Here is a 22,988-nt window from a genome sequence, read left to right as displayed (position 1 = left end):
TTTTGGAATGCCCAGGCTGCCACTGCTGGGCTCTGGGCAGAGCTGAAGGGTGCTTATGAGCCCCACATGCTGCCAATGGCTTTGTTAGACTTGTAATGGTTGCACAGTTCTTGAGAAGCAAAAGTCCAGCTGTGTTTTGTCCCAATGGGCTGCCAGAGGCGTAGAGCTCTTGAGATGATGCAGAGCCACGTGCAGGTCCCTTGTGGTCTCCAGGGCAAAAAGGGGTGCCAGCCCTGTGTGCCCAGCCTGCAGCACTAGTTTTGGCATAGATAAAACCTGTTACTAGTTTTGCTGGGGTGTCGTGCTCTGTCTGCCCTGCCATGTGTCACCCCTGGGCTGAGTCCCATGCTTCTCTCTGTCCCCACGCCACTCGTGGTCCCTGCGGGGGAAGTGCAGGTTGCTGGGATGGCGTGCTGGGACGGGCTCTGCCTCAGCTCTGGTGTGCAGAGGGCACTGCTGAGAGCCCGCCTCCAGCTGGGACGTTGCTAACGAGGAAGCAAGGAAGGAAAAAAACAAACAGGCTCAGCAAAGGAGGTACAACCCACCCAAATCATGGCTCCCAGCGTGGTGGCACGGGCAACACGGGCTGCCCCCCATCTGGAGGAAGCCTGGCAGCTGAGCGGACCGTGGTGACGCTTCCTGTGAACACTCGAGCCAAACGTGAGGTTGCTGAGCTGAGGGTTGTGTTTAACAGTGTGGTGGGTGAGGTGGGCTCCTGATACAGCAGGGAGGAAATGCTGGATTCAAGGTAGGGGGGAGTGCTGGTGCTTCAGGGTGGTGTGATGGGGTTGCAAACAAAGGATAGAATGTGCAGAGCAGAGGGGGTTAATCCCCACAATTGCAGTTATTGCCACAACACGGGGAGAGTTGCTGAGGTTTTTCCTATGGGTGTGCTGGGGTTCAGAGGGGGGCTGGCAAGGACTGGCCTGCAGTCACCCTCGCTGCTTCAGGGAAGCATTGTCTCCCTTGTGCTGCCTTCTGCAGTGGGAGCAGCCCTGTCCCTGCCTCCAGGCTGCCAGTCCTAGGGTCTCCATCAGTTCCCCAGCTCTGTGCCTCCACAAGCCCCCAGAACAATCCTGGGGGCTCTTTCTCCCTCCAGGCAGAAATGCTGCCTCCTTCAATGGGCTCTGTTGCAAAGTCAGGAGGCCTCTTGCTGGTCCCAGGGTCGGGGGAATCCCTAGACCGACTGCCTGTGCTTCAGCTCTGGTGTTTCAGAGGTCTCACCTCAGCCCTCACCCACGGTTTGCAGCTGCATGTCCCTGCTTGTTGACTGTTCCTCCTCGTTTCAAGCTCTTAATGCTGCAAGGGACGAGAAAATATGGGGGAAATGTTTTGTACTCATGCACCAAGGTGGTTGTGCTTGTAACAGAGTCAATGTGAAAAGGGAAGAGCAAGAAGCAGTGGCAGTGGTGAGCCAGCCCCACGGGTGTCTCATCTGGCCAGGGGTGCTCCCACCTCTCAGCAGATGGCCCTGGGCTACCCACCTTCACCTTCTCTTTGTTTGTCCCCACAACCAAAAGGTTGGTGTTGGTGGCCTCAAAGCCCTTGCATGTCACATGTCTGCTCCAGGAAAGGAATGTTACCTCCATGACCGGCAAGAGCAGGGAAAGATTCCTGGTGGCTGAATGGTGAGACAAGGTCAAGGTAAGAGGGGACTGGCCAAGTGTCAGATGCAGGTGCCCTGTGAGACCAGTCTCTGCTGTGATTCACAGTCTAAGGTCTCTGCTTACAGCCCAAGAGGGTCCCTCATGGTGCCCCATTTTGCCTTTTGGGTGCTGTCACAAGCGGTACCCTCCCCATACCAGAGAGGCTGTGGGATGGCTGGGGATGTCCTGGCAGAGGTATCACAGGTTGTGCCAGTGTGAGTCATGCCCAGAGCTGGGCTGAGTCACCTCCCCAGTGGTGTGAGCATCGGGTGAGAAGCTTTCTCAGACCCACATCCTGGTGACGAAGGCAGCGTGGCTTCTCACCACGGGGTGCCAGAGGTGGGTGCAACAGAAGGTCACTGCAGCACATGTACAGTGCCGTAGCACTGTGGCTGTGGGTCCAGTAACCACCACAGCCCTGAGGGTACCAGTCCTGCTGCACCACCAGGGTGCAGCAGAAAGTCCCCTGCCCCTTCAGTGGACACCTCTGTGCCACGATAGGCATGTGTACTCCATGGGGCAGTGTCACTGGCTGAAGTTTCTGGGAATAATACCCTGTTTTTATTCCCAGGTCCCAGCAGCCTGCCATGTCTGCAGGTAGCGGAACAGTTCCAGCACACCCCATCCCTTTCCGTGGCCCCTGGCGCAGCAGCGCAGCATGGGGGCAGATGGATGGGCTGTAGTAGGATGAGCCCTGCCCTGCTCCTGCTGCTGGCCCTGGCCGGCTGCTCCCTGCTCCAGGGTAAGCCAGTGCTGAAGCTGTCACAGAGGTGGCGGTGGGGGGGAGGTCCTGGCTGCAGGGCAGGAAGAGGCACAGGGACACCTCTCAGACCTACTGAAGGTACCTGTGAAGAAGAGGGGCGCAAGTGGTCATCAAGGTGTGGTAAGAAAGAAAACGCTATGGTCAGCAGAAGCTGTGCCAGGGTGTTGGCTCTCCCATTCTGTCAGCTGTGTCTGCTTTGGCAGAAGCATGAAGAGGGTGTTCTCAGTGTGTCATGGATTGGGGCAATGCAAGTGCTGAGCACCTGCTTTGAAGTCAGTGTTTGCCCATGCCAGGCTGAAGCTGGGGAACCTGTGCATCGGGCCACAAGGGGACCCTGCAGGATCATAATCCTCTGTTCCCTTCCCAGGGATGCTACTGAAGCCACGGGGCGTGAGGCTGGAGGCACAGAACTTCCACGTCTGGCTGCGATGGGAGCCGGACCCCAACTCACCCAGCTATGCCACCTATGAGGTGGAGTGGAGGAGCAGGTAGGTGAGAAGGAGGGGGTGAAGGGGTCTGGTCCTCTCATACCCTGGCAGAGGCTGTTGGGGACCCCTGGCAGCCAGAGGCAGTAAATGCCACAGAGTATCAGAGCAGTGGAATTGGCAGGGATTGGCTTGTCCCAGCCCTGCGCATGTAAGGTCAGCTCAGGACTGTGCCCTGGTGGGTTTTGAACAACTCCAGGGCAACCTCCCTGGACAGCTTGGTCCCTTTCCTGGTCAGTCTCCCACTAGCAGACTAAGGGGTTGCTTTTGGACTGGGGTTTTGGATTTGGTTTTTTTTTTTCCATTATGCTAAATGGTATTTTCTGTATTTCAACCTGTGCCTGCTGCCTCTTGTCCTTTCACCAGGCACCGCTGAGAGGAAGGCTCTATCTTCTTCTCATGTTGGTAAGACCCCCCCACCCAAAGTCACCTTTCTCTGAGGCTCAGGCTGTCACCACTCGCTCAGTTTCCCTCATACCACAGAGCCTCAACAGCCTCAGCTCCTTGGTGGGTTCTCCCTGCCACGGCTGTGTGTTTTCTCATTGCTGAAAGCACAGGTCAGGGCGCAGTGCCAGGTGCCATGTGTCCCCAGGAGGAAGTCAGCTTGCTGCTGGGCCCCTTCCTCATGCATCCCAGGACACTGTTGGCTGATACCCAGGCTTTCCTATACTTTCCACCTAGCCAGGATGGCAGTGTCTGGGCAGCCTTCCCTTTGGCCTGGGAAGATGCTGAAAAGAAGCAATCCCTTTGCTTTCTCCCTGGGCAGAACCTCGAACTGGACCAAGGCGTGTGCCTGCAGGGGGAACAGCAGGAGCTCCTTGGTGTGTGAGCTGTATTTTGACAGGATTCATGATATCTACTGGGCACGGGTGAGAGTGGTGGCCGGAGGTGAGCAGTCTGAGTGGGCCAGTTCCAGCGAGCTGCAGCTGTACAGAGACAGTAAGGACTGGGGAGCTCCTACAGCTGGGCTCTTCCTGGGGGCCAGTGGGGAGAGGGGTCCTTGGACAGATCTGATGAAATACAATGGGAAAGCATATTAGGATATCGGAGGGAAAGTAGTCAAGAGCCCTAACCAGAGGAAAGGGATGAGGCAGAGCTGCTAGAGGAGGGCTGGGTGAAGAGCAAAAGGACAGAGGAGACACAGTGAGGTGATGGATGGGAGGTCCCAAGCCAGCAAGGCACCGTGAGAATTTGGGTCTCTGGGGAATGCAGTGAGATGGAGCAAGAAAGAGGATATGCTTCCAGGCTTGGCTTTTGAAAGGTTCACCTTCCTCCCCTGTCATGCTCTGGGAGTTTTTGCAAGATGAAGCTGGTGCAGGCAGGGGCAGACCCTTGGTTATCCATTCACCCTGACTATTGTGTTTGTCAGGTGTAGGAATGTGCCTCTTCTCAGTCACAGACTGGCTGTTCTGTCCAAAAAACCTGGCAGTATCTTGGAGCTAGAAAATTTTCAGGACCCTCCTCTGATCTCCATCACAGGGGCTGTAGCAATAAACTGAATATGTGGGCAGCTAAATGGGTTCTGTGTTGGCAGTTTGTGTTCCCTTGTTCATTCCCTCTGCATCCAGCTGGCATTAAAGTGGATGCATTCAGTTAGGAGGTGATTGCTGGCCTTGGCAGTGGCTCTCCAGGCCCTGGTGGATGGCTCAGGGATGAAAGTCTCAGCAGCTGGAGCCGGTGGTGCCACAGGTCTGTCAGTGTGAAGAGGAGGCAGAAGCAGGGCTAGCTGTCATGAAAATGTGGTGGCTGCCATTCCTAGAGCTGGTTTCAGAGCACAAAGTGCCATCAGGCAAGACCCGAGGAGCTTCTGTGCTCTGGGAGGGGAATGTCAGACACAAAAAGAACATTTCTAGAGAAACAAGATGTCTGCCTTCCTCTGAAGGCCTTAATTTTCTCATTTTTCCCCTTCCCTACAGCAACTGTTGGTCCTCCCAGGTTGTCCTGGCTGCTCCAGGATCAAATCCTCAGCATAAACATCATCACACCACTCACTCCGTACCAGAGAAGAACTGGTTCCTACAAGCCAGTCGACCGAGTGCTGCTGAAGCTGTGGTATTGGCTGCAGCTGTATGAGGGGGACCTGCTTGTCCAGCAGGTGTGTGGTAGCTGTGCAGGGCCCAGAGGTGCAGGGCTTTCCTGGTGCAGCAAAGCCACTGTCTCAGGTTACGGTGGTATGGGGGTGTCTGTGCTGCAGCTCTGCCCACACCTGGCTATGCATGCAGGTGTGAGGTGCTCTGCACCCCCAGTCTGGGGCTCCCACCTCAGCGAGGCAGGAAACCCCTTCCCTCCCCTGGGTAAGAAGAACTGGACTGGTTCTGTTCAGATGAAGGGTGATGCCACAAGTGTTACAGGAGATGCTCTGGGCCCTGAACATCTCCTGGGGCAAAGCACTGAGTGTTGGAGGTGCCTGGGAGGAGGGACCATGGGGCAAGTGGGATATTGAGGCTGCACAGAACAGTGGAGCCATGCACAAACTCCTCCTACAGCTGCTGTGACCACCTGTCCCATCTGCTTTCAGGTGCCTTGCAAACAGAGCGGTGAGGAAGGGCCTTGCACCTTTGGGCACCTGAAGCCCAGCACACGGTACTGTGTCCGGACGGTGGCTGTGGGCATTGCCCGGGAGCGGAGCCAGGAGGTAGAGCAGTGCCTGGTGACTCCAGCAGGCCCTGCAGGTGGGAGGACTCTCACCAGCTCAGCTGGCACAGTTAGTTGCATTTCAGGTCCTGCTCACAGCACAAACTTGTATGGAGGTGTGGGTCCCTCACCCCCAGCCACTGTGTTCAGGGTTGTGGCCCAGGGCTGCCCAGTGGGGACCTTTAACAGTGATGCTTTCATGTCATCTGCCTTGGGCTTGGTCCTGACATGGATGGGAGCATCCCAGCCTGACATGGATGGGAAACACTGATAGTAGGTGGGATGGGAGGGATGTGCTTGAGCGACCCCTCAGCCTGCTGTGACGTCTTGGCAGGCTTTCCATGGGTTCTTGCTGTGTTGAGTGTCTTCTTCCTGCTGCTGCTACTAAGTGTGGCCGGACTTTGCTTCATGCAGCTGCATGCCTTTCCCAATCCTCTGGAGATGCACCTCCCAAAAGCACTGGTGAGTGACAATCTCCCCCCAGCCTCCACCTTGTGTGTAGCCATAGCTGAGCCAGGGTTCCCTGCATTTACAGGGGCTCAGCGCCTCCTTTCCTCCAACTCTCACACCATCAAGCCCATTTTGGTACCCAGGTGCCTTCCTGTTATGTCAGAACCACTGTCCCCCAAGAAGAAGGTACTGGTGGAGGGCATCAGGCAGCCATGGGTCACAGCAGAGGATGGGGTCTCAGGCAGTGCAGCCCTTGGTGTTCAGCATAGTTTGTCATCCCCAAGCTGGCAGGGCTTTGGCTGGCTGAGGCTGACCATGTCACTGCTTGTGTCCTTGCAGGCTCTCCAGAACAGCAACCTGAGTGTGGCCATACAGGTGCCTCTCCTCCAGCTTGAGGAGGATCCACTGGCCGTGCTCCTGCAGACTGAGCTCCCCTCGCATGGGCCATCCACAGCTGGGCAGGCATCAACCACGGTCCCACAGCTCCTCCGAGGCCTTGCCCAGGATGTGAGTGGCTACTGTGCCAATGGATTTGGCCCAGACTGCCCTGAGAGAAGGGACCCATCCTGCACCCACAGCCAGCTGGGGCAGGCCGTGGATTCCCAGGTCCCCTCACAAGTGGAGAAGGATGGGGAGGCAGGTGATGGGGATGATTTGCCAGAGCAGCTGGTACTAGTAGGACTGACTGGAAACAGCTACATGGATGACAGGGACAGCCAGATACCTGAGATATGGCTCCCCCTGCACCTCCAGCTTTATTCTAAATGCCAGTGCCCAGTCCTGGGAGCAGGCAGCCACCTTCCTCTGCCCATGCCAAGCAGAAGCTGCAGCCAGGAGTACCTGCAGGAGAGTCTTAGCACAGCTGGGCACTGCATCCAGCTCAGCTCCGTGAAGCTCCTGCCCAGTGTGGAGGAGGAGGGAAGGCAGCTCCCCTGTGCTCCTCAACCCCTGCTTGGCGGTGAGGCTGGGTCAAAGCGAGGTGACAGCACCATGCAGCGAGGCTGCTCGGAGCAGGCAGAACCGTGTGTCTCCAGTCCCTGCCAGCTGCCCCCCTCACCCCGCAGCATCCTGCGGGCAGTTGCCTTTTCCGGCTACGAGCCACGTACCCCATCTGGCAGTGAGCCATAGCAAGTGGGGCACCCCGGCAGCCTCCTGCTCCCAGCAGAGCCCAGGCCGGCTCCCGGAGCTCCCCAGCCATGATGGCGGCCTGGCCCAACCTGTTGGTTCCGGGTTGGGGATGGGACTGGGGCTGGCTTCTACAGAGGCAGGCAAGGGCATATTCCGGGCACGGCCACCAAGGATGGGCAGGGTCCAGAGCTTTCCTCTGGGATTTGGTACTCTTGAGACACAGCATAAGGAGCATGGACCAAAGCTGAACCCCCAAAACTCTTACCTATCTATCTGTATGTGTGCATGTATGGTACAGTATCTATACTAATATACATATATATTTATATATACATATATACATATATATTTATAAAGCTCTTTAATGAAAAAATGTTGGGGTTTTCACACTTGTGGAAATGTTGATCGTATGCTGGAGTTGTTTTTAAATATCACTAATTTTTTATAGAAAACCGGCTTCTCTATTCATTGTTTCTGTGTTACAGACCCAGCACAGCCCTTCCCTGTGCAGCAGTCAGGAAAGGCACTGGGTAAACTTGTGGTTTTCCCGGCAGAAAATTGTACCCACAATCTCTGCCTTGCTCTCCTGTGGGAAAAGACTTTTTTTTTAGCACTATGGGATACATTTATTATTCCTGCTGCCAGCACTAGAGTGATTTATGCTGAGAAGCCCTGCCTGCAGTTGTCCCTCGGGATGTGTTTTGAAGCTGTGCCTGAAACCACAGAGGTGAGGGGAAACCAACTTGTGCTGTGACACAGGCTGGGATCAGAGGAGTCAAAATGCAGTGACAAATCCAGTCTCCTGGGCTCACAAGAATTACTCTGGATCTGGGAACGAGTAAGAAACTGGTGTCTAGTGTCCAGGCAGCTGGTGGAGGGGATGGAGGCACAGGGCTGCCAGTCTTGGGGAGCCTTTGGGTCTGTGCAGGGTCATGTTCCAACCATGGGAGTCACCCCTGACATCCCAGCCATGTTTCATCCCTGCCTCGTACTGCAGGCTGACCTCTGTAGCCCACAAGGGTCCATGGGGGAGCAGAGATCCACCTGCAATTTAGGGAGAACTCCACACCAGATGCCCAAAGGAGGCCATGACTCCATGGGAAGATCAGGCCCCATGGAGAGAGGAGCCCAAGCTGAAACAGGTTTGCTAACAGGAATTGGGACCTTGTAGAGAGAGTGATGGAGCAGCTTTGGGGTGTGTCTGGCATCTGGCCCAGGTCAATCCCGCATAGACTACGGGAGGACGTGTGGTATATTGGAGAAATTGAGCTGAATTCGCAATAACAACCACCAAAAAAAAGAGGAAAGAGACAGTCCCAAGAGCTGTTTGAGGAACACATGTATTACCCATATGATTTTTGCTACCTATGAAGTTGGTGTCCAGTTGCCATCTTCTTTGTCCCTCACAGTCTCTGATCTGCCTCAAGGTCATGGTCAAGCCCTACATGCCTGCAGCCCTGTTTGACCAATTGCCTCATCCCCATAGCACACAGGGCTTCCAACCTCATGCTACTCTGGAAGGTCACTGCATGGTCCCAGGCACCTGTAAGGCACCTCTCAGCAGGAGCAACAGTCAGAGCTGCTGTTTGTGCCACAGGCTGTGGGCAGGAGCCACATCCCAAGCAGGAGCTTGTCTAGGCCCAGCAGAGTGTCCATTGTGCTGCTCCAGCCCAGTCCTGGGTGGTTTACCAGAACATGGGATTGGTGCAATGGGACCAGACCAGATCCCACTGCTGCTGTGTTATGGGAGCTGGGCTTGCACTGGGACATGACTGGTGCTCTGATCACAAGTGGCCAGGTCTCTGCAGGTCAGAAGAGGAACAACTCTTTCCTGAGTCTGTGTCAGGACAAGAGTGCTGGGGTCCCCATGGGTGACTCAGGCAGTCACTTACTGGCAGCAGGGGCTTGCCCTGGCCCAGGGGTGGTTGAGCAGCTAGAATGTTCCCACTCACATGAAAGAGTTGTTCATGGGGAGTTGAAAAAGACAGAAGGCTTGTGACATTTCAAGATGCTGTTCAGCAGCGGAAGTTTCCGAGTGGATACGAGAGCGGGATTCTGCTTTGCTTTGGAGGTGTGAGCAGCATGTGGGTTTCTGAAGTGCAGAAAGTGTGCAAAGTTTTGTTGCACAAAAAGAAAGTGCAACATTTGCTGTGGGGCAAGATCCCAGCATGTTCCAAGAGAGACCTGTCACCCCTATGTGCAGCAAAGGGCCTGGGTGGAGTGTCTGAATTAGATCCCACCTTGATCTACCTGGCAGGTTGTTATGGGCTGAACAGGACTGGACTGTGCTGGAGGATGGACCCGGGTCAGGGGTAAGCCCCCAGGCCCCCGCAAGACCTCAGCACCAGGCAGGTCTGCACAGGACATGGGACCAATCCCTCCATCATCACAGCAGCCCCAGTGACATGCATACTGCTGGGTCCTCCCTCCACATTCCATGCTCCCTCCACAGTGTGGAAAGGGCTGAGCAACTGGGCCTTAGGCACCCAGCCCACCCTACAGCACCATCACCTCAGAGGTCAGATGCCATCTCTGGTGCTGGCCTCAGGCCCATGGCATAATGTTGTGCCTGCAGGTACTGGTGCGGGGGCTGGTGAAAGCTCTGACTCACCACGATCTATCGGCTGCTCCTGCCTTCTCTCTGTGGTGTTTTCCGATTCTGCGGGTGCCAGATCAAAGCAACAAGAGGGATGCCATTGCAAACAGCTCTTTATTAGAAACAGTGGGTTTAGGACTGTGCAAGAGTGTATTTCTTATTACTAATTCTCAGAGAACAGAGCTGCCAGCCTATGAAAGTGGTGCACAGTGGAAAATTGCCCTTTGGGGGATAATGGGACTTTCACAGTCACTGAGTGGGAACCATTGTGCCTGACAACCATGAAAGATGTGGTGGCCCCTGAAATGATGGGGGAAAATCAAGCAGGCTGTCATACTCAGGACCATCCCCATTTGCCTTTGAAAACCCTGGGAGGCAGAGCTGCAAGGAGCAGGGTCTGCTCTCACCCCGTGCCCACCCTGCTCTGTCTGCTCTCTCTCCTGCCTCTCACTGCAACTGCCCTGCCACCTCTCTGGGACAGCCCAGAGCTGCCTCAAATCCTCACAGCCACCTTGAGCACTGTCCAGCACATCTGTATATATGGCAAAGACCCTGGACCTCACTAAGGCCCTGTCACTTAGCCTCCTGATGCAAGTTGCCTTTGTGATAGGTCTGTAGCTCTAGGTAGGTCCCTGAAGCAGCACAGAGCGGCAGCAGCAGAGCTGTCATGCTGGGCCCCATCCTTCAGCCCAAAAAGGCTTCGTGGGTTGACAGGTCTGAGCTGCAACATCCAGGCCACTGAACTCCTGCTGCACCTCCCTCTCTTAGCCGCTTGGCTTGGTCAGGAGGCCCATCAGGATGTGGGTGGGGATTGTGAGAGCCCCAAAAGCTGGAGCCTGAGAGTGGTGTGTTTGGAGGATGTGCATGAAGAGGGCTGCAGAGAAGTGAACTTGGTGGCTCAGACCTCTGCAGTTTCTCTCCAGGCAGGAGCTTTCCTGCAATTCAGTGGATCAGGACCCAAGCAGGGCAATTGGGACGTTCAGGCCATCCCAGGGGACTTAGAGCAAAACTGGTCCTACTTCATGTGCTGGTCTGGTAGTGCCCTCACCTGGGCATGGCAATGTCTGCACTCAGAAGGTGCCACAGGTGCCCTGACAATCACACACCACCTAGCTTGCGCACCAGGTCCCCTTACTCTGCAGGACAACCTTCCCCTGGGTTGTCCTTACTGCTCACCACTGCTCTTCCCAGGGTCTGTGACATATGGCCAGTTCCTGTGCTTTCCATCCTTCAGATGCATGCTATTGTAATAGACTATGAACACGAAGAAAAGTTCCAATAGGAATTTATTACATTACAGCAGGCAAAGCAAAGGCAAATACAGCGCTGGACGGCAGGGGAGTCTCGCTCCACCAACTGCCGTGCCTTGGCAGGTTTTTCAGTCTTGCTTTTATCTTGCTTCTTTCCTCCGATGATGTATGTGTGATGTGTTGCTAGGAGGGTCTCTTTCTGTCCCTCGGTGGTCGCAGAGATGAAGGCTGTAGTTGTAAGCTGGAATTCCTGAAACTTAAAGCTGATTAAGCAAGTAGAGAAGGAATGGGCAAGGGTCTGTTTGCCTATAAGCTTAGATAGTGACATAGTAACTTCCTGTTATCTTGAGTTATTTGATCTCCAGTGAACAAAAAATAGTTAATGTTTATCACACTATCATGGGTTGGCACAGTTTTGTTTTCTGGTTATAGAGAAATGTGAAATGTTTCTCCCTGCCACAACCATGGAGTGGTTTTGGGGGCGGGAGGACAGGGAGCTATCAGAAAACTAGCCAAGATATTGGCAGCTAGTTTGACCAAAAAGAATGCCAGTGCAACTTGGAAAGGACATTTAAAACTCTCACCTTCAGCAGATCGCCCTCTTGCTTCGGAATCAGCCATGAGGTAACATCATGGGCGGCCGAGCCGGGCCTGGGTCGGGCCTTGCTGCCCCTCTGGGCCGCCTGGCCGGGCTCAGCCGGGCCTCTGAGGGCCGCTGCCCGCACAGGGAGGGCCTGGCCCGGCTGAGCCCTTTCCCCTGCTGCCGGCAGGGAAGAGATCCGCAGGGAAGAGAGGTGGCTGCAGCTCGGCAGTGCAGGGCCATGTGCTCAGACCGTGGCAGAAAGGGCCGAAACGCGGCCTGGCTTAATCGCTGCTGGCAGCAGAGAAAGAAAGCCTGCAGCTCCATAACAACTTTATGCAGAGCCACCCTGGATGAGACCGAGGGGTGGAAAAAAGGACATCTACCAGCTTCCTCCATCGGCACAGCTTTGCATTTTCTTCAGCTCCTGCAGCCTGGCGCTTGCACGTGGCCTTTGCAGGCCCAGGTGGATTTAACCCTTTCCTAGCAACATGGAGCTTCTAAAGCACAACTCTTCCTTGAGAGAAAGAAGAAAGAAGACAGAGGGTATGTGGAACAGACACCACATGAAGTCGGTAGATGAGAAGTGAAAGAACTGATGATATTGGAATAGAATTGAAGAAGTGGGCATTTTTAACCAGACTTCTCTAGGGTAAACTATGGAGAAATGGACTTTGCAGCATCTTAGTGTTGTTGGGGAGAATGCTAATTCTAATCAAAATTAAGGACTTATGTAGTTGAGATTTAAATGAGAACTTCAAAGCCCCTGCTCCTGGGTTAAAAGAAGGTCTCAGCCTTTGAAACAAAGATGATTTTAGCCTAAAAACATTCATAAATACTACCGCAGATACACTGAGAAGCTTTGCTGGTAGAAATCACACTGTGCAAGAACTCCGGGCAGTAGCAGATGTGTGACATTGGGAGCACTGGACTGTTTTGTCTCATAGCAAGTGTCCCCATGAAAACTCTAGAGAGATTCTTCTCCTAAAGTAATAAGTAGTCATGTCTAAATAGTGAAACTGACTGAAAATCACAAGTTGTGCCTTTCTATGTTGTTTAATAAGAAAGTTAATAGTTTGTAAGAGGAGGGAAGTGTGTTTTAAAGTGCTATTCTGTTTTAGTTTAAGTTTTCTTTTTCTCAGCTTTTTTTTTCATTCTTTTAGTCTGTGTTAATAAAACTATTTTTATTCATTTTTAAGCTTATGCCTGCTTTGCTTTTTTTCTCCTAATCTCTCCCTCCCACAGAAAAAAAATAAAAAAAAAATACTAAAACCTCTACATTAATTGGTGTTTCTGCCCAGTTTCATTAAATTTAGACTATTACACATGTCAAGGGATTTCTCGTCCTGTAGCCTACGAGAACAACAGCTCAGCTCACTTTCCCACTTCCTGGCACTGCTCCAGTAGCCCTCTGCTCCCCAGGATCATTCATGCCCCCAGACAGGACCAAGCTGCCCTCTGAGTTGGGTGCATGCTGGCTCACAATGCACTCTGAGTGTGTGTGTGTGTTTGTGGGCGGAGGGGGGACGATGGGTGTCTGTGCTTCCTCCTTATGGCACCGCAGCAAATCCTGTCTCCAGGATTTTTCATTCTGTGGCACGAAACCTGGCAGGATTCTTGTTCTTTCCATCTCTCTTTTCCAGAGCATGGAAAACAGGCTAGATACAGATTTTTGTTAGGAGAAAAGTCCCAGCTAGGTGGCATGCCCGCTTGAAATGGATGATAGCTTCATCTCAGCTGTTTCCCAGTTCATCCTGACAGATGGGGACTGGCAGACAGAGGTAATCAGTGATCTCTGGATAATGCACCTGTAACCACTCCATGAGAAATGAGGGCCTCTGTTTTGTGGTCAGTGGGATTGTGGTCAGCGGGATCATGATCAGCCTCATGAATAAACAATACATGCTTGGGCTGCTCAGCATCCTGTCCCATCTTTCTCAAAAAGTCCCAGTGTAATGTCCCACCCCATAAGATGAGAACTCACAAGAGACTGAGAAACATGGATCTCATGCCAAGACTTCAGAGGGACTTTCCATGTGGCACCTATGAAGCAAGAACTGTTCAACCTGTCTGAGCCCCAGCCTCAATGCAGGTAGGGAAAGGCACAGAACAAGTTGTCCTGTCTCCTCTCCCCCATGAAAAACACCTCAGGATTTTAGGCTCCTGAAAGCTTAAAATCTTGTGCCTGTCAGTCACTTCCTCACTGCCCTCAGGAGACATGGTGCTCAGTAAGATAGGGCATGAGGTGCAGTCACAGCAAGAAGGGCGTGGCCGAGGTCACCAAAGGGACCCATTCCAGCTGGATTTCTCTGAATTAAAGCCTTCCAGAGCTTCTGAAAAGCCAGACCCTGAGCTGGACAGCAAGAAGTGCCAAGTCTTGCCTCCAGGGTGGAACAGCCCCAGGCACCAGGACACATTGGGCTGACTATGAGCCAGTGATGCAGGCCAGCAGAGACTGAGGCTACAGCTTCACTTCTGCTAAATCTCAGAGAAGTTTCCACCGCAGGAAAGCCCCCTCCACTCCACAGCACCCTCTACACCAGCAGCCTTGGCGCCTGGCTGACAGCACACCAAAAAAGCATATTAAAACATTGTTTATTGCTGTTCTTAGTTTATAAAAACCAACAAACCAAAACCCATTAGTAACAAACCCAGTCCCCAAACCCAGCGCTATCTGAGGCAGGCTTGCGAGGACACACCTTTAGTGCAAAGAGGAAAGTGGCAGGGAGGGCTGAGGGGGCTCTGCTCGCTTCAGTTCCCACAGAACCCACCACGCCCACTGTACAGTATCGATTTGCCCTGAGGCTGGTTAGGGAGGGCTGGCCGAATTCTCAAGCTCTGGTGGGAGTCCTGGGGGAGCTGGAGGCGTTGGAGGGGGAATATAGGACGTCATGACTGTGCAGAGCAGCTTTGATGCCTCGTGTCAGCGACACAGGACGTGAAGGCATCAGTGACACAGGATGTGAAGGCATGCTGAGCCCAGGGGCACTGCCCACACCTTTCCGTAGACACAGCACTTTGCCAAACAGCTGCTGTCTGCTCTCCTGGGCTTTCCAGTATGGAAACCTAACGTGTGCCCTACCCTGTGGCTGCTCCCAGACTCAGGTGCCAGAGGTGTTGGTGGGAACTAAGGGGATATGGTGGGAGCTAGAGCATGGGTGCACCCTCTGCAGAGCTCTGCAAGGCACAAAGGCTTCTGAGCTGGGAGGAGCTATGCAGGACCTTGCAGAGAGCAGCACCTGGCCCTGGGCAATGGCAATCCTGGGAGGGATGACCTGATCCTCAGACCACAATTCTCAGGCCCTTTGCAGGTCCCTTGACCCTTTGTTTCCTTCCATAGCTGGTCCTGGCACTGTTGCACCAGGAATCACCCCCAGCACCCACCTACCCCCATGTCCAGTGGGGAGTCAGACTCATGTCACAGCCCTCAACAGTGAGCACAATTTTTCACTGTGATGAGCTGCAGGGCAGAGCCTTTCCATATCTTGAGAGGGAGCTGATGTCTTGGAAAAGGGCTGCCCAGGTGCTGAGCAGGTTGGCAACAGGCGAATGCAAACAGATCCAGCCCAGGGGAAGCACTGGGATCCCATGACAAGCACAGGATGGCTGGGACCATACAGGGCTGACAGATGGGGGTGAGGAGGCTGGGCTGGCCTAGACATTTGTGGGTCTCATCTCTTCCGTGAAAGCACCACTGCAGGAGGCTAGCGCTCAGCTTTTCCCATGACACATAGTCACAGGTGGTGAGAAATGGTTTTGGGGAGTAAGGATGCAGCTACATCCAGATGGGAGCAGTATATACATGTGGTCAATCCCCAGGGGTTACAGCCAGCAGCACGGAAGGAGGAGGCAGTGGCAGGGGCTGTGAAGCAAGGTGCTGTTTCTGAAAGGCAGGAGCTAGCAATGCTGTGAATGCTCTCCAATCTCTCCATCGGCTGGTTTTGGTTGTGTCAGGACCGCAGAGTTGGAGGCTCAGCCAGGGCAATGCCATCAGCCCACCCTACCCTATGGTTAGGTCATCTTCCTGGCAACACTGGCATATGTGTGCTCGATCTCCTCGTCTGCAGGACAGGTGTGATTGAACTCATCACAGGCATAGGCGTTGTTGAGGTAGCGCCAGACGCCTGTCATGTCCTCTGGGATCTCGAAGTCACGGTACTTTTTGGCTGCAATCTAGAGGAGAATGAAGGAGGAGGAGGCTGAAACTTCTAAGACCTGGGGAAGACTCGCTCTGGTTTTGGCAGGGGTACTCCCTGTCCACTCCTCTTGGAACAGGTGCCCCCCTACCTTGGCCCTGGGAGCTGGTGCCGTTACCTTGATGATATGCAATTTGGGCAGGAGGTTGCAATCAGCCAGAGTCAGATGATCTCCATCCAGGAATTTCCTCTTGGAGATGGTGATGTCCTCCACACTGTCCTGGTCAATCTCCTCTGGGAGAGGAGTGTTCAGGTAGACATCCAGGCGATGAAATTCCCGCAACAGGGCCTTCTCAAAATCTGGGAGGGTGGGAAACCAAGAATAGTGAGTGTGTGCCCTGGGCTCCCAGTCAAGCTTCAGACTGTGCTGGGCTGGCTGAGCCTCCCACAGGTTTTGCAGAGAGGGAAAAAGCCCTCAGGGCCACACCACTGGGACACAACATTGACCCTGGCCAGTCTCTGTTCCCGGGGGACTACAGCACCCCATGCTCTGCTCTTATCCCTCTGGATGGAGCAGAGAACTCCCTTTATCCTTCCCCTCTGCCCCTCTACTTCCCAAGGAGGCTTTGGAGAGGGAGGCAGCAGGAACCTTAACCTGATGGCACGATTTGCCAGCACACAAAAGCATTTCTCCAGCTGCAGCATGGTGGACTAGAGTCCAGCAACCCGCAATCCTTACTGATATTTGCTTCTTTGCGTGGGTTCTTGATGTATGCCGAGAACTTGGCAAAGATGTCACTGCCCACATCAAAGGACTCCTTGTACTTTGGGCTCAGGTGTGGATACCTTGAAAAAGACACTTATGTCAGTGCAGGCAGGGATGGAGCAGCGATGGAGCAGAGATGCAGCAGAGCTGGCACTGGAGGATGCAGGGGATATTTAGCTGGCTGTGGGAGAATCATGATGATGTGAATTACTACAGCTGCCTCCCTGTGAGCTCTGTCTTCTATCCTGGGTGTTTGCCAGGAGATAATCTCAGGGCATACACCCCACAGCTTGGGGACACTGGTGGCAGTGGAGCCCCAGAGCAGAGCTCTGCCTGCAGGCAGTTCTGGCCCAGCCCAGAGAATGCGCAGTGGCACAGAGAGGTCTCAGGAAGCCAGAAGCTCCCATGACTTCCTCAGGAACTGTCTTCTGTTTGCTGACATGTCCCAGGGTGTCCTGCAAGGGCAGACACATCCAAGGAGTAGGGTGACAAATGCATTTGAGTTTCCTCTTCTGCAGCAGCAGTGGGGTAGCTGCAGCCACACAGGATATGGGGGAGGCTGGTTTGGGGGGTCCCCAGTGAACTCAGGGAAGACCACCCCCAGCTGCCCTATGGGCCACCTGCATTGCTGCTGTCAAGCAAGGGCATTTGCTTTCACTCAGCTGAGTGCACTGAATATAAACAAGCAAAGGGGTCTCACATTCCCCTCTACCTCAACACCAGCTGCCGCAGCCCCGTGCTCCACCTCTGCCCCCAGAGTGGCAGTGCAATGGCTGGTGCCTTTCCTCCTACTGTTTTCCATTCCTGTTGTCCCCATGCCCTCCCCGGTGGACCCAGCCCCTCAGCATCAAAGGCCGTGCCCTGCAGAGCAGGCTCAGGGGCTGGGGCGGGGCATCTGCCTGCCTGGGCTGCCCTGGGGCACCTCCTGGCACCCTGCCTCAGTTTCCCAATCTGCCAAGTCCTGGACAACACTGTGACAGGCCCCGAAATGGGAAAGGAGTGAGTTTGCAGTTACGTGGGTGGACCCAGGGTCTGCTCCAGGAACTCCTCAATCTTGATGAAGTCTGTTTTCAGCTCCTTGTTGAACAGCAAGAAGGGTGGGTTGGTGCCCGGTGCTAAATCTTTCAACTCTTCAGGTTTCCTGGAGCAGAGAAAACAAGCTGGCTCAGAGTCTGTAGCACCTCTGCCTCCACCAGCCCCCAAGGAAAGTGGCCATGGCAGAGGTGGGGGCTAGGAGGGGGCACAGGACCAGAAACATTCCCAGCTCTGCTGGCTTCGGGAAGGTGATAAGTGCTCCCCAGCCTCTGGATCTGCCCAGTGGTGCCTTAAAGTCATCCTCACATTCAGCAGGACAGGGAGCCCCTGTCCTTGGCAGGTGGCCCAAGTCCGTGCTGGCCCACACTCGCATCCCAAGTGAGGTGAGCAGTTTGTGGGCAGCGATTGTCCCTGTGCAGTGACACACTGGCTACAGAGCTGGCAGGGGGAAGAAGTGCTGATGGGGGAGCTGAGCAGGGTGTCTCACCCCATTGCTGGCCCAGGGCTTCAGTGCCACCTCACCTGGTCATGTCCACTGTGGTGACGTTGAACTTGACGCCTTTGAGCCAGAGCACCATGAAGAGGCGCTGGCAGAAGGGGCAGTTTCCAATATTTTCTCCATCCAGACCAGCCTGCCAGGAAAGCAGAAAAATGAGGATTTATCCTTCCCACAGACAGAATGCTCGGAGTTGAAGAGCCACTGGGCATAGCACACTGCAGGGAGCCCCTCCCGGCTCCAGGGGGCCTCAGCTGTAGGACCCACCCTGAGCCATGGCCCTGAGAGCCCCTGGAAAGAACATAAGAGCATACTCAGGATGCCAGGGATTGGATCCTTCCCAGAAATGCGAGATAAAGCCAGAAGGAAGCAGAGGAGGAGGCAGAGGGGGGAACAAGGTGATTGCTAATGGATGGGGAGGAAGGGAGGGTCCACTTGGCCAGGAGACCAGGCTGGAGAGGGTGGGAGAAGGGAAATGAGCTCACGCTTGCCAGGAAAAGAGCAGTTTGTTTTCATGTGCTGTTCATGTCTGCCTCCAGTCTTGTATGTGTTTAATGAACTCAGGCACAACGAACCCAGGCACGATGTCCCCTGGCCAAGAACCCCCCAGCAGCCTACCCCAGGCAGAATTTGTGCTGGCATCCCACACAGCATCGGGAGGAAACAGAGATGACTGTCAGCTGCTAAAGGAACCCCTTTCAGCCCCTCTCCATGAACCACAGGCAGAGTGAAGAACATTTCTTTGCTATGTAGCAGCTGGAAATACCCGTTGCAAAAACTGAAACACATTATGAGGAGTTTGGCAAGAGGATATGGAAGGTTCCCCCGTTCCCAAAAACCGGCTAAGGCGCTGCTGTGAGAGGAAAGTTGTGCTGTGGTAAGAGATAAAATGGTTCACAGGAAACTCAGCTTCTTTAAGAGAAATACCAGGTTCCTAAGCTGCACATGAACCGTGGCGCTCTGGCTCATGTGGCCACGCTGCCCTGGCAGGGAGGAGCAGCACAGCTCACGCCAGCCCCCTCACAGAGGGATGCTGCTCCCATGGAGCAGTGTGTGGTGGGACATGAGCCTTAGTGGGACAGCTCTGCACTAAGCCTTGATATGTGATAGTGAGCTGAAGTCCTGAGGCTAAGCAGGAGGGTGATGATATTTAAGAGGATCTGACAGAGTCAAGTAGCAGCAAAAACCTCCAGGGTGAGCAGATGGACGTGGCTCCAGAGCTCACGCCTCTTTTGAGACCCAAAGACAGGATGGCGGAGGAGGCAGAGACCTGTGCCTGGTTCTCCTGGGTTGGTGGTAGGTGCTACAAGTCACCACAAATGCCCAAAAACCTGTGGAGTCTGGAGTGCTCAGCTTCCCCAGGAAGATAACACTCACATCAAACTCACCCTAAGGGGGCCTGTAAAAGGATCAGAACCCACAATACTCCTGGTAGTAAAGTGGAGTAGGGGGTCTGTTTTTCCATCATACTTTTTGTCATTCCAGAGGAAAGAAAATTACTTTTAACGAGTATTTTTTATGCTCAGCTGTCATGAAATTCTGTAATGAAATCTGAGGAAGGAAATGGGAACTGAGAAACATTGTTTCCCTAGTATGTGCCCAACAGTGAAGCTGAATCTGGTCAGTGTCTATTAATAGCAAATACTCCTAGAGGGGCTACAGCTCAGGAACATCCTGTGTCATTAATAGCAAATAGGACTTCTTTGGAAAGGGGTGAAGCTGGGTTTCAGACTTCCTCTGAAGGAGCTGGAGGGAAGAGTCAGAGAACAGCCTCAAGGGCTGCCAGTGGGCAAGCGTGCAGGGTATCCCTGCTCCCCTGCCCCAGCACCCCTGACACCTCTTACCCCAAAATACGGCCATTCTTTGGAACATCTCCAGAATCAACAGCTCAGCAAGAGCTTTGTGGCTGCCCAGCCTGAGGACCAGTGCTTTTCTCCCTGCTCTCCCTGCCAGCTGCACTCCCTTCTACCTCCCTGGCGTGGCACAAGGGTAGGAATGAGAGGACTTAATCTGTCCTGTTGTCCCTGCAGCAGCTGCTGTGCTGAGCTGTGACAGCACATAGCTCTGGTGGAGCTGGATTGGGACAATGGTGAGGGGAGGGTTGCCCCTTGCTTGGGCTGCTGGTCTTCCCCCTTATCTTTTAAAAATAGAGAGGTGGGGAATTTTGGACTAAAGTGAAAAGAAAATCAGGATGGCCTCTGCAGGGAGAAAGAATCAGGCCCATACCAGGATGCTCAGAGCCGAAACCTTTATCTGGAGGAATTGGAGGGGAGCTCCACCAGCACCAGGGCACTGCTGGGGGAGCATCAGACTCTGGAAGGGCCTTGCTGGCAACCACTGGCCGTGGGGGGAGCCTCAGGGAGCCAGGAGCTCCCTGCAGCCATGTGCCCTCCCTCCCTGGCAAACACAGAGCAGCACGGAGTGGCGGGAGTCATTGCTCTGAACTTCCTTCCCCAAAGTGCCTCTGCTGCTCCTCCCACTGCAGCGGCAGCTGGGGTGGGGGCACAGACTGACATCCCTCAATTTTCTGCCCTCAGATGATAGATAAACCCAGTGTGGACTAGCACAGAAACTCTAGGAGGGTTGCAGGCTTCTAGCCCCAACTTTCTGAGGCCTCACTTGGCTGCACAGGGCATTGAAACCCTACTGGCAGTTCCTGTGGTTTCCCCGTGGTGAAACAACCTTTAGTGCAATGGGAGGACGGAACAGCCTTTGCCTGCTTGGGGCACTGCTAAATATTCTGTCCCCATGAGACCTGCCCCAGCTCCTACAGCTCCCCTGAGAGCCAGGAAGCAGCTAAATGCCTGGTGGAGCTGCAGAGCCGAGCCTGCCCCCCAGCAGGGAGAGCCTCGCAGCTGGCAAGAGGATGCTCTTGCCAGGGATGTGGCAGGGTGAGAAACTGCCAGACCCTTGGGAACCACCCACCCCAACCTCAGGTTAAAGCTGGAGCCGCTCTGCACCCTGTCCATCCTCACCATGGTAACTCCAGCGTTTGCCAAAGTGAAGGTCAGGCAGGGAGCCGTGCTATGCCGTGCCATACCAGTAGGAGCTTGTGGGAGCACCAGCTTCCCCCATGATTTACAGCTGTCACTGGTCACAGCGACAGCCGTGTCTGGGGCGTTCCCAGCCTAGGGAGGTGCTGATGGCACAGGAAGGTGCCTGTCAGCAGCTAGAGCCACTGTGTCTTTGGTAAAGCTGAGTACGGAGTGCTGGGAAGGGGAGGCACAACATCATTTTTTTCTGTGAACAGACAAGCCAGAAGGGTTTTTTCACGCTAAATTACAGCACAGGGGAAGTCCTGACAATGCTGCTGGTTTTCTGTTTCACTTCCCTCTGAAAACCCCCTAGAATGTGCTGCTGCCATTGCAGTCACCTCATGTATTGTTTTCTTTTCCAGCCATCCCAGGGAGACGTGTTAAGCAGAGAATTCAAGATTCAGATTCCTTTTACCAAGAATACGCTTGTCTGAATTCTCCTCAGCCAAGCTCAATGTCCAGCAAGAAGTGCTGCGGCTGCAATTTTGGCGAGGGGATGAGGGAGATCCCTCCTGGGAAGTCTCAGATAATCTTTTCTAGCAAGTATGTCTAACTACTGCCCAAGGAAGGCACCATTCTGTGCCTAGAATTGCTAGGTGCCTGTGCCAGAGAAGCCAGTGCTTCTGACCCAGTCATTTTGGGCACTAAACTGCCCCCGGAGAGGAGCAATGAAGCCCATGGACCTGAGTGGCTACAGAGAAACCACTCTTAAAACCTCCATGAGGTGGCACAGAGAGGCCCCCTAGTCACTGTCACTTGACAGCATGCCCCAGGGTCCCCCTGGCATTGCTGTGGGCAGACACAGTTCCCAGCCACCAGCTTTGGCTCCTCTCTTTTTGCACCACCAATGGCCGCTGCAGATATTTTGACCTTGAGTGTTAAAATATTGCAAGGAACGGGTTCAGAAAATTGCTTAACAGGAAAGAAACAGAAACTATTTCCAGCTAATAGCGCTCTGTGATGCTGCCCCATCTCGCCCACACGTGGACTCCCACAGCAGTTCCCCAAGCCATCCATGCCCGTCTCATAACCCTGCTCTCAGATGAAGCTGAAGTGGCTGCTCTCAGCCCTCCTGCTTGCTGCTCCCAGGCTGAGGCTTGTCTTATCCGGGTTTTGAGAGGCATACATGTTCCCACTCCTTCATCCTGCTGCTGCCAGTGGCCAGCAGCGCCGCTCCTCAGGGGTGCACAACAGGCACGAGACCAGGGCATCATTCAGACTGCACCCCACAGTCCCCACACCACCGGGTGTGCGGTCCCCCCATTTGGGCAAACCGTTGAGCCCGTCTTTGTGGCGAGTGGCACTGAAATTGGTACCCATCTCCAGCCTCACAGAACATGAGGACACCCATGAAGTTCCACCACCTGCACCCAGCTGGATTTTGGTGAGGGTGAGCCAAAGAGTCGCTCCCCACCCCACCCCCCCTTCCCCCACAAGACCCACCTTCACAAACAGCTCGATCTCGGGCTCCTTGGTGGTGTGCTGCCGACTGTCCATCCCAGCAGCGTGGGCAGGGACCACTGGCCGCACACTCTTGTGAGGAGTCCGTCTGTCCCCTGCAGAGCTCTGATGGGGGAAGGCTTTCAGAGGGCTGGTGGCTTGGGCCTCTTGGCTGCTCTTACTCCGCAGAGGGCTGGAGCTCACACTTTCCTTCCTTTTGAAGAAGGGAGGAGCAATGGGGTGTGCTCCGGGACCCGCCAGCAAGGGGAGGAAGCCGCAGGGCCTCTCAGCCGTGACTCAGCATGGTTCTATCTGGTCACATTCAGAGTCTATCGCACCCACCCAGGCACTCCTCCAGTGCCTCTGAGCAGTGGGCTGGCATCCCCTGCACCTCTGGTCTCCGCAGCACCGCTGCTGTCTCTCCCCAGCTGGGAGCAGAGGTTTATAGAGGAAGTGTCTTTCCTGTTGCTTCTCCTGCTGTTCCACTCTTGGCCCTTTGCCACTCTCCCACCCTCATGCTGGTGTCCAGTGCCCCAGGGCTTCTTAAT

At 54.3% G+C, this 22,988-nt stretch overlaps 2 protein-coding genes across 8 annotated transcripts; one reads left to right on the top strand and one right to left on the bottom strand.

Annotated features, from left to right (window-relative positions):
• The first annotated feature begins 243 nt into the window (after positions 1-243).
• On the top strand, positions 244-7,406 carry LOC120762085 (uncharacterized). 7 transcript variants are annotated; one of them, XM_040084119.2, is made up of 9 exons: positions 244-660; positions 1,570-1,644; positions 2,218-2,388; positions 2,777-2,897; positions 3,661-3,833; positions 4,811-4,989; positions 5,413-5,566; positions 5,863-5,990; positions 6,318-7,406. In XM_040084119.2, exons 2-9 carry the CDS (start codon positions 1,626-1,628, stop codon positions 7,104-7,106), a joined length of 1,734 nt encoding a protein of 577 aa, XP_039940053.1. In that variant the 5' UTR covers positions 244-660; positions 1,570-1,625; the 3' UTR covers positions 7,107-7,406. The 7 variants fall into 7 exon arrangements, with proteins under 7 accessions (XP_039940053.1, XP_058279264.1, XP_039940052.1 ...); XM_058423281.1 differs by having other exon boundaries at positions 1,521-1,644; XM_040084118.2 differs by having other exon boundaries at positions 244-665; positions 1,521-1,644.
• Positions 7,407-14,110: 6,704 nt separating this feature from the next.
• LOC120762126 (chloride intracellular channel protein 2) lies at positions 14,111-22,735 on the bottom strand. The gene is made up of 6 exons (XM_040084202.2): positions 22,444-22,735; positions 17,992-18,101; positions 17,450-17,575; positions 16,408-16,514; positions 15,847-16,028; positions 14,111-15,705 (listed from the first exon to the last, which is right to left on the bottom strand). Exons 1-6 carry the CDS (start codon positions 22,495-22,497, stop codon positions 15,544-15,546), a joined length of 741 nt encoding a protein of 246 aa, XP_039940136.1. The 5' UTR covers positions 22,498-22,735; the 3' UTR covers positions 14,111-15,543.
• Positions 22,736-22,988: the final 253 nt, after the last annotated feature.

The sequence above is a fragment of the Hirundo rustica genome, chromosome 21, assembly GCF_015227805.2.
Source record: "Hirundo rustica isolate bHirRus1 chromosome 21, bHirRus1.pri.v3, whole genome shotgun sequence".
NCBI classification, from domain to species: domain Eukaryota; kingdom Metazoa; phylum Chordata; class Aves; order Passeriformes; family Hirundinidae; genus Hirundo; species Hirundo rustica.
Note: the sequence above shows the minus strand (reverse complement) of the source record. Positions and strands in the feature narration are given on the sequence as shown.

Bases quoted from the DNA above. Each gene is read 5' to 3' on its own strand.
- LOC120762085 (XM_040084119.2), top strand. The intron at 3,834-4,810 runs GTAAGGACTGGG...CCTTCCCTACAG, and splicing joins GCTGCAGCTGTACAGAGACA to CAACTGTTGGTCCTCCCAGG. The intron at 5,567-5,862 runs GTGGGAGGACTC...ACGTCTTGGCAG, and splicing joins GACTCCAGCAGGCCCTGCAG to GCTTTCCATGGGTTCTTGCT.
- LOC120762126 (XM_040084202.2), bottom strand. From the start codon at position 22,497: ATGGACAGTCGGCAGCACACCACCAAGGAGCCCGAGATCGAGCTGTTT. The intron at 17,576-17,991 runs GTGAGGTGGCAC...TCTCTGCTCCAG, and splicing joins ACCACAGTGGACATGACCAG to GAAACCTGAAGAGTTGAAAG. The intron at 15,706-15,846 runs GTAACGGCACCA...ATTCTCCTCTAG, and splicing joins CCAAATTGCATATCATCAAG to ATTGCAGCCAAAAAGTACCG.